Below are 13,642 nucleotides of genomic sequence, written 5' to 3'. Positions count from 1 at the left end.
TGGGCAGGAAGGGCCTGGGGCGGTTTTTGATTAGCACCTCCCTGTTTGCTGGGAGCTGCTTCTTGAACAGTTCCTTAGGACGGTTTCAGGGCCTTGGGGACATTAACATTTCAATTTAATGTTAATGAAATGCTGCTCTGGTTTCTCCGACTCCATTCGATAATGGTCTCCATTTTTTTAATCTTACTCAATATTAGGCCCGATTTACCTAACTACATTAACTACCTTTCGGTAAATCTGGCTTCAGTAGGAGAGTCATGCAAGGGACAAAATTTACTGTGTACCAGGCACTGTGCTAGGTGTCTGAAATAAAATAGTGCGCCTGGCAAAGTCCAGAAAGAGCAAGGAGGTTAGTGAGGTTGTGAAGCCAGAATTAGCCGGGCAGAGAGGTAAGGGTGGAGCCAGAGAATGGGGGAATTGAAATTCTTCCACCCTTTTGAAGATAACCTGCCCCTGCTCCAAACTGTTGCTAAGGTAACCTGTCTCAGGGATAGTCCCTCCCTACAGGGGGGGTGTTAATTAAGCCCCTTTCCCGCCCAGATCACTCCCACTTGGCCCCTGCACCCCATCTGCTTCTCTCTCCTTTTGGCCAACCCACCTGGGCATCTCCTGGGCCTAGTCACCGACACAGGAAGGAGAGAAATAGGGAAGCCTAGGACATATTAAAAAGGCAAACCCCCCTTGCTGCTTGAGATACCAGGATACCAGCTATGGCCCCCTTCTCCCTCCTGGGGGAAGTCTATGTTACCTCTTTTTAAACAAACCCTGCTTTATATGCTTGCCTTGGTGTGTTTCTCCAGTGCTACACTCCAACATGTGAAGAAGCAGGACTTGTCGCTGGTAACTGGGGGTATCAGTTGGAACAGAGGGGATAGAGGGGAGAGTGAAGCCAGATTTAACGATAGGTAGTTAGTGTAGTTAGGTAAATCGGGTCTAATAAAGAAAATAGGGTCTGATCCGAGCCTGGGAAAATCAGAACTACCACTGGGAAATTGAAACGTTAAAGTCCTCAAGGCCCAAGTCTGTCCTAAAGAACTGTTAATGAAGCAGTTAAGAGATGCTAATCAAACCACCCTAGGCCCTTGCTGCCCAGATCTCTTCTCCCCGCCCCATCAGGCCACCTCTTTGTCACCTTTGGGCCTTCCCACCTGCATCCCCCACCACAAGCAGGATAGAGGGACACAAAGGACCGGAATGTGGGAAGACAAGGGAAGACCTTAGATATAAAAGGGAGAAGACCTCCCCTTTGCACGGATTTCACCTTTTGGGTCCCCTTCTTCCTCCTGGGGGAAGTCTTTTCTGCTATCCTTTAATAAAGCCTTCCACTCTCCACTCCGCGTTCGCCTGGGCGTGCTTCTCTGGTGTTGTACTTCAGCATTCGGGGAAGCAAGGACTCTTACCGTTCTTCACTTCCTGGCAACGACTGGCAGAGATCCAGGGACACTGTATGTAGTTGTTAATAAAGTGATTATGCTTTCTAGAAAGGAAATTTATATTCCTTACAGACGTTAGACTCCCCCCTCCCATACTCAGATGTCCTGGGAGCCTGAATTCCAGCTTCGGCCTGTGATGCCAGGACTTCCCTGCCCACTGTGGACATTAAAAGGCAAATGCCAAGCCAGGCATGGTGGTGCACACCTGTAATCCCAGTGACTTGAGAGGCTGAGGCAGGAGGATCCCAAGTTCAAGGCCAACCTCAGCAATTTAGCAAGGCCCAAGTAACAGTGAGATCTTATCTTAAAAAATGNGCCAATAAAAATTTAAATAGAGTTTAATTTAAAAAAAAAAGAAAAAAGATGCACAGAAAAACCACAGTTTTGTCTGGTGGGTAGCACAACATACTAAAATGCCAACGGTGGTCATAGGGACACATTATGAGCAGTGGTTATTTTCTCTATTGCACACTTTTGTTGGTTTTGTAGTGGCACCTCCTCCTCCACAAAAAAAGAATATTACCGAAGCTTCTCCAGAAATCTTCACCATAATTGATTTTAAGACTATAAGCAAAGGAGTCTCTACAAAAAAAAAGTTCAGTGTAGTTAAACTTCCTATTTTCCTGTTGCTGTATTATACTTGGCCACTGGCCAGGAAGAAATCAGCACTCCAGGTGCTGAATGCCCTTTTACTTGTTTTTCATAAATATGTATCCAGTGTAGTAGTTTGTAGAAGTGTGTTTGCAAAGTGTGATTTAAAAAAAAAAAGACAAATTCTTTATCAAGGCCTCTGGCCTTGAGCTGAGTTCACAGAGATGTCTACGTTTTTGAAATAAGAGATGTTACCAATTGGGCTCCATGGTAACAGCTGGCAGGGGGAGGAAAGAAAGGGGAGAAGAAGTTCTCCCCTTCTCAGGTGTTGTCCTTGAAGGGTTAACTTGCCCAGAACAGTGAAAGAAAAAGCTGCTTTTATGTGAACTTATGCAGTCTGTGAATTTCTGAGCCCGTTCACCTACATTCTGGTTATAAAATTCTAAAACTACCTGAACTCGGGTTCAGGGAATTAATTGATTACAGCAAAAGCTGTGCCCTCTGAACCTGGCTGCAGCCAAATAAAACTGTTTCCTGCTATCTTCCTACAACAGTCTTGCAACCTAGGATTATCACCTTGATCATTTAAAAAATCTAAATTATTTTATTGGCTGGGAATATTTCTGTATGTATTTATATGCAAATAACATGTAAATCATATTCTTGTATTAGGCTCCCAAGGAGATTTGTGACACCTGGGCTCATGCTGACCCCATCCCTCCTCTCATTATTCATAAACACCCATCCCCAAATCCAGATATCCCAGAAAATCAAATCTTTATAAGTCTTGGAAGTATGATATAAAGCTGTCTCATATCTATGAAATCAACAACATAAAATCAATCCCCAGGACCTTCCCTTGCCCTCCCCTCCTCCTTCCTCGGGGCCCCCTTCTTCTCCTTACTTGTCTCTCTCCTATTTTCATGAGGTCCCACCTACTTTTCCCCTTTTAGTCCTCTCTAGATTCCACATATGAAAACCATGTTCATCCAGGCTCTGTGTCAAATTAAACTCTAAAACTTGTTTTTTCTCCCAAGACAGAAAACAAAGGAAAAGCATGAGGGCCATCTGGTGGAGAAACTTACCATTATCATCCTCAATTGATCAGTATTTTATCCCAAATCCTCCCAAACACATTCCACACAGCTGCCTGCACCCCGGGTTTTCCCATTCCACCTGTTTGGGAGGTCTGGGGGCACAGTCCCCCCTCCAGGGGCATCCTGTACCCACCTTGGGGTGCTCCTCAGGCACGTGCTGCTTGGAGAACTTGGCCAGCTGCACCTGCTCGGGGATGACCTCCTTGACATCATAGCTGTTGGTGCAGTTCACCAGTGTGGTGGCCACTGAGTACAGAATGGTCTTGTCACTGGTCTGCAGACACCGGGTTAGGGGGGAAGGCAGAAAGGAACTTTGGAACCGGACTCTGCTTCCAAGACAGCTCCCTGACATGGTGAGCAAATTGGCTTGGAAGGAGTGTGGCTGGTGGGGCTCGGCTTGGAGAAGTACAGGTGGCACAGGAGGGGAACCGGCTCTGCTCTTAGAGGGTGGCAGAAATGCCTCCTGAACCCCCAGCAGCACCACAACAGTAGGCCAGTGGCTTCTCACCCAGCACCTTGCTTGGTGCCTTTCAAAAGCCCAGCACACTCACATCCCACTACCTGGAGTGGGCACTTGGGTGGGAGCTGGAGCTCTGCTCTGGCTCTACTGGAAATCCTTCCCGCACTTCCAGAGGGAGTGAGGCACTGCCCCAAGTCCCTCGGGACCTCCTCACTCATGGCCATGGGCAAATATGCCATCTTCCTGTTAATACTCCCTCTGCCTGGAAGGCACGTGGATTCACTTTCAGCCAGGTAAGATGAGGGACAGAGGGAAATGGCCCACCAGATTTACAGGAGGGCTGGAAGGCCCTGAATCCGGTAGACCTTCCCCGACGTTGGAGGTCAGGGCCACACTTGCCTTCGCCAGCTCAAACATGGCCTGCAGAGCCGGGATGTCCTGGACAAAGTCGTCCTTCACATCAGCATCCAGGGTGAGGTAGGCCAGGCCCTCCACCGCCCAGCGCCGGGTGCGGGTGTCTATGGCTGCATTGCACAGCCACCTGGAAGTGGGGAGGGAGAGCTGCTGGGGAAGGTGACAGGGCTCCAGTAAAGAGTGAAGCGACCTCAGGGTGATGGAGAGCAGGTGAGGGGCCTTTCCCCACCCACCGGAGTGCAGCCCAGAGGGCCCTACACAGAAGCCCATGAGGAGGGGCTGGAAATGACCCTCTTACTTGCGACACTGCTTGGCCAGCTTCTCTGTGGATCCTTCAGCAAACTGCCTGAGACCATAGTCTGTGCCCCCTGCAGAGCCGAGCTTGCAGAGGCCCTGTGGAGGGGCAGACACATGCGGGATCAGGGACATGGTTTGGGGACAGGCCTTGCTCTAATAAGTCCCTGTGGCCAGAAAACCTCACAGGTAGTTTGAAAAATCCTCATGAGAGGATGGTAACCATGTTCAACTGCAGTGGGCAGCCTAGTTAGGGCACAAAAAACTGCAGGAAAGTCATGTCATATGAGGGACCAATTCAAATGTGCAAAATGTAACCCAGGGAAAATTAAACTCTTGTAGGAAAAAAAATCTTCCATATAAAGAAAGTCACTACATCAGAGGCAAAGATCAGTTTAAAAAAAAAATTGATGTGAATAAGAAATTACTCCAATTTTTTGTGTAATTGTTCACAAGATAAAGAAGAGACCCATGGAAGTAATTTCAGTAAAATGAAAATGGAAGAAAGGAAACAGGCTTAACTGCCACACACACGCTGGTTGAGGAAACTGGCTTTTTAGCGTTCATTCTGAAAATGATTTCTGGACAAAACTCATAAGGAAAACATGGCCAGGGCTAAATGCAGGGCCCGCCATTCTGAAGCTCTGTCCCCATGTCACTTTGCTCTGCAGGTGCCCATAGGGGTGCTCTGCATTCTCCTCTAGAATGGAGAGACCCCTCGTTCCTCCTGGGGTGCTCGATGCTCAGCACGGTGGCTGGTCTTGGGCAGGTGGTGCCCAGCCTACTCACCACCAGTGTGCGGATCTTGATCTTCTCATTCTTGGTGGTCTTGTAGATGCTTTTGAGCAATGACACACCATTGGTGATGATGAAGGTGGCGCGGCTGAGCTTGGTGGAGGCGTGGATGAGGGCCTCCACGGCCACCAGCTGGTCAGCCTCGCGCTCTGAGCCACACAGCGCCACCATCATCTCCATGACGCCTTTCATTCCCAGTAGCTGATTGCCCAGGTCAAAGGGCCCCTGCAGGATCCCAGACACTGTCTGAATGGCATTCACATTCTTGTCCATGTCCTGGGGGTCAAACTTGCCCCTAAAACAGAGAGTGAGGATTGTCAAGGTAACAGGTTCAAGAGGATAGAAAGAGTGAGATGTGGAGGCAGAAAGATTTGGATTTGCATCCTGATTCTACCGCTCATGTGCTGTGTGACATTGGGCAATTCGCTGAACCTCTCGAGCTTCCGATTGTTGATCGGTAAACTGAGGATAGTAGAAGTCATACTAAGGAAGCTGCACTGGGTAGACGGAGGCATCAGGCTGCAATGCAGCCACCACAAAGCCTCAGCCAGGGAAGACTCTGGAGTTTGGACAACCAGCAAAGCTATTTTAACTTGGCGTGAGGGACTGGGCCTCCAGCCCAGAGTCCACAGCACAGCACAGCATCTGGAGGGACAGATGGCACCCACGGCCACAGGGGCCAGAGGACCTAGCAAGGTGCCCGTGCACTGGATGGCTTGGCATCACATCTCAGCCCCTTCCTCTGTCGAGTGAGGGGGTGGAACTCAACTTGGGATCTCCTGGGAGGCTCTGGAGTGAGCGGGAAAAGCTGAAGCTCTGTAGGAAAGCCAAGGTCACCGTGAGGAGCTCTAAGAGAACCAAAGTCGGGGTTCAGCAGAAGCCGTAGGAGAGATCAGGGGCTGGCAGATCCAGGGGGTAGAGAAGCATTTTTGTATTTTAAAGGGTTTTTTTTTTTTTTAATAGATAGGGCTGGGGTTGTGGCTCAGAGATATAGAGTGCTCGCCTAGCAAGCGTGAGGCACCACATAAAATTAAAATAAAAATATTGTGTCCACCTATAATTAAAGAATAAATTAAAAAAAACAATAGATAAGCCAGGCATGGAGGTGAGTGCCTATAATCCCAGCTACTTGGGAGGCTGAGGACGGAAGTTCAAGACCAGCCTCAGGGACTTAGCTGTACGGAAATTAAAAAAAATAAATAAAAACAGGCTGGAAATATAGACTAATGGGTAGAGCCCCCCCTGGGTTTCATCTCCAGTGCTACAAAAATAATAATAGTAATAATAATATTTTTTAAAAATAATTAAAAAGAGAAATATATGTCTGTTCTTCTCTGGTCATTTACAGAAACAGTTTGCAGACCCTGGGAAGAGAGAAAGGAGAAGCACAGTAAAGGCAGCGTCTTCACCACCTGAGCCTCACCTGGCTCAGTCCTGGCTTCCTGACCACACCCCCACGACTGAGCCACAGGTATGTCCCAGAAATCTGAGCAGTTTACCAGGAAAATCACTGCAACAGTTCAAAGGTCACATGGCAGTAGGAGGAGGAGGGAGAGGACACATAAGGACAGACCGAGACCCAGATAGAGCATCTGAGATGAGGGAGCAGCAGGGAGAAGACCCAGCACACTCAGCTTCAGAGGGCCCGACCTGTCTCTAAAGCCACCCATTCTTAAAGTCTCCCCAGAGCCGGCCTCCCGCCTAACAGCCCATGGGTGTTCCTCCCAACCACAGGAGACTGAGGTGGGTTTAAAATATGCCCAGTGTTTTTTGTTTTCAGTGCTGAGGATTGAACCCAAGGCCTCATGCGTACTAGGTAGGCCGCCCTACCATGGAGCCACGTCCCCAACCCGTGTCCAGAAATATACTGACACCCCTCCCTTCCAAAGGTGGAATGTAATTCTCTTCCCTTAACCCATCTTGTGGCATTGTCCCAGATGTAGAATACCTATAAAAACTTTAATATAGTATATAATATCATTATGCAATATATAATAATAATACTATAATGTCACAATTATGATATTTATTAATATAATCTAGATATAGGCTCTACATAATGATTTCCACCTATTTCAATTCACCTGTATCAATTTTGTGGCAAGATTTGCAGAATCGACAACCTGGGACTGAATCTGGGTCAAGGCCAGATTGAGCACTTGCTCCTAATGACTAGAACGTGCGAGTGATGGTGTGCAGCTGCTGAGGCTGGTGTGTGAGAGACACTGCCCTCCTCCCTGCTCTACCCTGGATCATCACTCAGGGAAGCAGCTGCCATGGTGAGGACTCTTCAGCCTGTGGAGAAGTCCACATGGGGAGGAACTGAGGCCTCCCACCAACAGCCAGCACCAGCATGCCAATCAGGTGAGTGCGCCATCTTGGAAGTCCGGTCAAGCCTTTGGATGGCTGCAGCCCAGGCCAACTTAGGATTGTAACTTCAAGAGAGACTCTGAGCCAGAACCACCCACCCAGGAGACTCACGTGATATACTCCTCACAGATCTTTCGGAAATGATCACGCTCCGGATCACATCACAGGTCATCATAGAGCTTGTTAATGAGGATGGAGGCCAGCATGCGGGTGTTGTCGGTCAGGGGCAGGCAGGAGGGCAGATCTGGAACCTGCCCCACTACCTTCAGAATCTTCCTCAGGCCTGCAGGGGGACAGGGGCAAGAGTGAGATTCCTGCTGGGCTCTGTCCTCAGGAACATACCCCTGACTAAGCAATGTGCTGTCTCTAGCTTCGCTCCAACCCTGCCTTTAGATAGGAGAGCCTAGGGCACCGGAGTGGGGACAAGAGACCCAGGTCCTCCACCTGGCTCTGCCCCTACCTTGAGTGATCCACCATTCTCTGTGGGCCTCCATTTTCACCTTTTCAAAATCATGATGAGTTGATCTCAGAGGACTCTACCCGTGCTAACATTCCGTGAGTAGACACGCAGTCTTCCTCACATACTATTTTACCTTCTCTTTTCTCTAGGCCACAGTTTCTTAAATTGTGAAAATGGACATAATACTACCTACCTTATAGAGCTTGAGGACTCAATAAGAAAATAATAAGCAGAAATAGCCTGGTGCCCATCTGAGACATAATTGTCACTCAATAAAGTCCATTATATATTTAGGCAATACTGTATTTCTTCTTATTATTATTATCTTTGGGTGGAGATTTTTTTTTTTGTACCAGGGATTGAACTTAAAAGTACTCAACCACTGAGCCACATCCCCAGCCCTATTTTGTATTTTATTTAGAGACAGGGTCTCACTGAGTTGCTTAGTACCTCACTGTTGCTGAAGCTGGCTTGGAACTCGTGACACCCCTGTCTCAGCCTCCCAAGGTGCTGGAAATACAGGTGTGCATCACTGTGCCCACCTGGGTAGAGATTCTTAAGTGACTTCCTCCATCAGACTAGTTTAATAGTCACGTAGTTGTGGAATAAGTGAAGGATTAAATGTGTACCTTTAGGTCCTGCCTTCAAAGCAGTATGGAAAGCAACATACAACACCGAAGGAAGATATGATACTGGGTGGTTACACCACGGATGGGACAATTAGCTTCAAGAAGACTTGCAAGTTAGTTTGAGCATCTGCTGTATGCCAAGGTGTGCCTGATTTTATCCTAACTGAAACCTCCTGGTTAGGAATCATTATTCTGATCTTTCAGAGCAGAAAGTCAAGACTTAGAGAATCCAAGGCAGTCACCCAAAATCATGGCAAGAGATGTAGAGAGGATGCTCTCCCCATGATCTCTGATGTCAAACAGTATCCCCGCCTTTGACCGCTAGGCTATGCTGCCTCTGAGACAACAGACAGCTTGATCCCAGGGTCAGGCTTTAGAGGTGGCTGGGAGTTGGCCAGCCCTTGGGTGGTACATGGATGTGGAAAGAACACACAGGGTAAATATGGGAAGTATGAAACTCTGAGTGTTAAGAAGGAATTTTAAACACTTAGCTGCAATTTTGTGCTCTGTGTATTTTATCGCTTTAAGGAAAACTTCAGTGTCCTCTCTATTACTCCTCTTAGTTCTTCACATCTGATGTGAGCTGGGTGTCCTACAACTCAGTTCAACTCGGACACTTTCTACCTGGGGTTAACACTGACCCAGAGGCTGAGGGCTCAGGCCTACGATCTGCCTCTACTTCAGATGCTGTTCCAGGTTTCCCACAACTTCTGTGCAAACTGGCTACAAATAACTTAGTCCCCTCCCTAAGTTCTAAAACTTACTAGAAGAGCTCACAGACATCAGGAAAATAATTTGCCTACTATATTTTCAGCTTTATTATGAAAGCTGCAATCAGGAAGAGCCAAATGGAAGACACACACAGGGGGAGGTCTGGGGAAGGGGTGTGGCACCCCCCAGCCCTCTCCAGGGGCACTACCCTCCCAGCACCTCCAAGTCTTCGCCAAGCTGGAAGCTCTCAGAACCCTTCAGTTAGAGCCTTTTATATGGGGGCTCCATGATGTAGACATGATCAATCAAGTCACTGGTCATTAGTGATTAACTCCACCTCTGGCCCTCTCCCCTCACCTCGCAGAGGTCAGAGGTGGGATAGGAGTTGAGGGATGGGACAGAAAGTCCCAAGCCTCTAATCACACAGTTGGCTCCCCTGGCAACCTGCGCTCCTTGTCCTGAGTCTATCCAGATCTCAAGCCACTAGCCATCTCATTAGCACAAGAGGACACTTATCACTTTGAAGATTCCAACTGGTTTAGGAAACAGGTGCACACGATGCCTGTTTATTTCTTTATACCTGTTTATTTATGACATATATTTATTATGTCACAACCAAACACAAAAAAGTGCTTGGCAGGACTGAAAGGGGCCCAAAGAAGCAACCCAACCTGGCTCCCAAAGACACCTGCTCCACTTCCCATCACCTCCCCAATCTCATCTCCTGGCTTCCATCCTGCCTGGGCCTTGAGCACCTCATTCCTCTTCTATTAGAACCCCAGACACCTCTTTGACAGTCTTCACCCCTCCCCTGGCCAAGAGCTCACTTCAGGTTTGATCTAAGGGAAGCTTTGCTCTGCCCCAGTTTGCATTACACATGGAGCTCAACGCTGCAGCTTTGAATTAGTGTATCAGAATTTTTAAATCCACTGTATTGTAACCCGAATGCTATTCATTCTGGTGCTCTTCAATAAAAGAACAGAATAAAAAACATTGCTCCCCACCTTGTCCCACCCTATAGTCCATGTGGTTGACCCTAGATCCCAGTGCAGAGAGAAGTGACTGCTGATGTCCCACTTAAAAATATGCAGAGAAGACCAGAACTGGGGGAAAATAGCATAGAGGGCCAGCCTCAAGCACTACAGCGACTTGTGATCTGTAAGGTCTAAGCAACTGCATGTGCACTTCACTGAGATCTATGAAAATCAAACAAGAGAAGTGAAATATTGAAAGATAAATTTCACCCCCAGAGAGGTTGACTTGAACCTTTTAGAACCAGGCATACTCTCTATGTCATATAACCCGTGAGAGAATGAGAGCAGATTAGAAAGCCACAGATATGATTCCTGAGCAATTAAAGAAGCCGGTTAAGGGGAGAGGTGAACCTGGATCCGATGAATTTAGTCAGCATCTGCTAGAAAACCTCTCCTGCTTTCTGCTCCATGCCAAGTGCCCTGGTGTCCACCCAAAAGGCCATGTGAGCCCCAGACCCTCCCATCTCCTCACCATTGTCCACCACATAGATGGTGCGGGAGTTGTCATGAATGGCGAGGTCCTTCCTGGGAACATTCTTATTGAGCAGGTTCAGCGCCTGGTCCCTGCCCTGGCCAGACACCTTCTTACTGACCAGCATGTCAAGCAAGTGACTGGTGATCTGCTTCAGGTCCTTTTTGGTGTCTGAGGAACAAGAGGATAGAGGTCAATAGCAAGGAGTAGAATGTCTCAGATCAAATCAAGAATGGTAGAAGCTTTCTAGAAGGACTCTGGAAATATGAAATCTACTACTTTCTGGATGTGTGAATGTCCTAGGAGACTATAATGTTGTCTATATCACACCCCCCAAAAATAAAGAAATCCCTCATCAACACCCCCAGGGTTCTTAGCCACTTAGTCAGGGTAAACAGCAGTAACAGATTGGAGATTCCACTGAGATCCTACCAAGGTAAGCTCCTCCCCATGCACCCCACATCTGTCTGAGGTGCATCTTTCTCTCTTTCTGGAAGATGGCATGGGCACCCAATGGCTACTTAAACGCAGCTAGGGCAGCCTCCACTCTTCAAGACTCGGGTCAAAGTTTTCTCAGCCGAGACAGTGTTAGACCAGGTCGCAAAGAAAAGACCAATGACTCCAATTAAAATCAAATTAAAGCAAGCTTATTATTTCGACCAGCCAGGCTGCCTCTCCTACCCAAAAACCGTGGGAACAAGACAGCCCCTCAGCTTTCTTGTAGCCCAGCTTTATAGCCCAGAAGGTTACACAAAGTGGGGTGTTATGCTCGAATTTGGGACCCCCAGAAGACCACCAGAGACCAAGATCGATGTAAGCAGCAAAGAGGCATTTATTGCGAGCTAGCTCGGTCCTCCACATGCACACAGCAACTGGTGATGCTGAGAGGCCCGAGCCCAGGGTTTGCAGCAGTTTTATACACTCTTTGGGAAGGCAGGGACTTCACATATATCATAGCATCTCTTAGCAAGTCATCACACACCGCAGGAAAATCATAAAACAACTCTAAAACATGATTAGCACATTCACTGGCGGGAACAAGTTGGGTAAGGGTGATTGATTAGTACCAGAGGGGGATTCATTTGAACTGATTGGTTTAAGACACGAGGGGAGTAGTGCTGAGCTACATGGTTTCCCAACAGGATTATCAACCACCATAAACTACTGGGAGGGTCATCTGGCATCCCAGGTATTTTCCCAGTCTCAAGCTGATTGGTGGTTGCTAGGGGGTTGTTATGGGTCCTCACCTAGCCTGACTGAGTCAGGGACACCTGGCTCCGCAGATCTCTCTTGTTATTGTAGATAAACAACTCAGCAGGGTGGGAATGTGCCTAGGAGTGCTCTGTGGGTCATTCCTAGGAGAAGGGTCACGCCCCCTTCCTTGGACAGGCTTTGCTCTAAGGTAGAGGCTGGTTTTTCAGGGTTTACGGATTCTGACGAGCATAACACAAATGCTAGTTTATATTTTTGCTGGCCCAACATCAGAATTTATGAAGGTCATTAGAGCCTCAGAGAGGTTCGTTATCTGGCTAGGGAAGGCCAAGATTTATGAGGCATCACTAAAGTTTCAGAGAGGGTTGCTATCTGGTCAGGGAAAGCCAGCCATGGGTTAGTTCCAAGGCACAGGCAGGCATTCCAAGCTAGTTCAGAATTTGCAGTAATTTATAGTAAAGCCGAAATTAGCTTTTCATGTCTTTGTGGCAAGATGGCTCCCAATTTTAAGAGGTAATCAGGCTGGGTCTGTCAGCAGCTCTCAATCACCTGTTTGATATGGAGCAGGCATGTTGGGTTCTGCCACAGCTGAGGAGGACAGCAATTGGCATTGAGTACATAGTGTCCCTAGTCCCCATCTGCCTTGGATGCATGGAGGTAGAGGAAGGAGTTTGGTTCCTTTCTCTTGAACCCCCTCCCAACAGCCCTAAGGGGTATCTAGGGTGATCAGTAGATGAATGGCACTGAGGGAAAGCCCCAATTACTTTTGCCTCTATGTGGGCCACTCTCAACCACGCATCCATTCTCTCCTGGATGCTCCCCTTCCTTTGCCGGTCAGAAACACTAGCAATTAAGATTGTAGGACTAAGAGAGACATGGGATGATTAGTAAGAAGGTGCCCAGGTTCCCCTCATGCTGATGAAGGCATTCCTGCACCCCCTGTCTGACAGGGTCACAGCAGGGGGGATGCTGTGGCAGGGCTGCACCATCTGGAAACCAGAATCATAGGAAATGTTAAGTGTTTTGTTTATAATACTCATGATATGGATAATAGGGCATATGTCAGTCAATAATAAAAGTACGTGTTGCCTGAGATTGCAGGAAAATTCCCAGAATGAGGAGACTAAGGATATAATTAAGACATGCCACAAGGTGTGTTTCAGTGTCTCTCAGGATACAAACAATAGTGTTATTCCTCAAGAAATTCATGGGAAAAAGATTGTGAAAAGCACAACAATTTACATTAAGCCCCCCCACCATCCCCCCCATTCTAAAGCCTCAATCTGTGCAACATATACTCCCCGCCACCAACAGCCCTTCCTTTGCCTTACACAGGAATTCATGATGAGAATGGAAAACACAGTTAATATAAATGACAAATGGGTTGAGGTGCAAAGCCTGTCCTTTAGTTAAAGATTACAAAGACAAAAGAATTGGTGTGCTTTGACCAAGGATCAAGGAAACTCTTTAAGAAAGCAGATAAATAGGTCATATGAAAAAAGGAAATTACCTTGGAAACTAAAAATAAAATAATGTAAGATTAATATAGATATATTTTAGAGGCACTTCAGAGTAGTAGGCTTTTTAAGTAATGGACTTTCACTATTTTAAGTGTGTTTTATTGGGATTTTAGTTTAGAAGTAAGAAAGCTTTCCAATAATCAGAGATAT

At 47.3% G+C, this 13,642-nt stretch overlaps 1 protein-coding gene across 1 annotated transcript; it reads right to left on the bottom strand.

Annotated features, from left to right (window-relative positions):
- Positions 1–2,863: 2,863 nt before the first annotated feature.
- On the bottom strand, positions 2,864–10,953 carry LOC107155153 (protein unc-45 homolog B-like; the record flags this gene model as incomplete). Its single annotated transcript, XM_015500945.2, is given in 7 exon segments — positions 2,864–2,923; positions 3,255–3,395; positions 3,981–4,122; positions 4,294–4,388; positions 5,079–5,379; positions 7,566–7,737; positions 10,761–10,953. Coding segments are annotated over 7 exon segments (1,104 nt in total), but the record flags the coding sequence as incomplete, so codon positions are not given.
- Between the last annotated feature and the right edge of the window lie 2,689 nt (positions 10,954–13,642).

The sequence above is a fragment of the Marmota marmota genome, unplaced genomic scaffold (assembly GCF_001458135.2).
Source record: "Marmota marmota marmota unplaced genomic scaffold, marMar, whole genome shotgun sequence".
NCBI lineage: Eukaryota > Metazoa > Chordata > Mammalia > Rodentia > Sciuridae > Marmota > Marmota marmota.
Note: the sequence above shows the minus strand (reverse complement) of the source record. Positions and strands in the feature narration are given on the sequence as shown.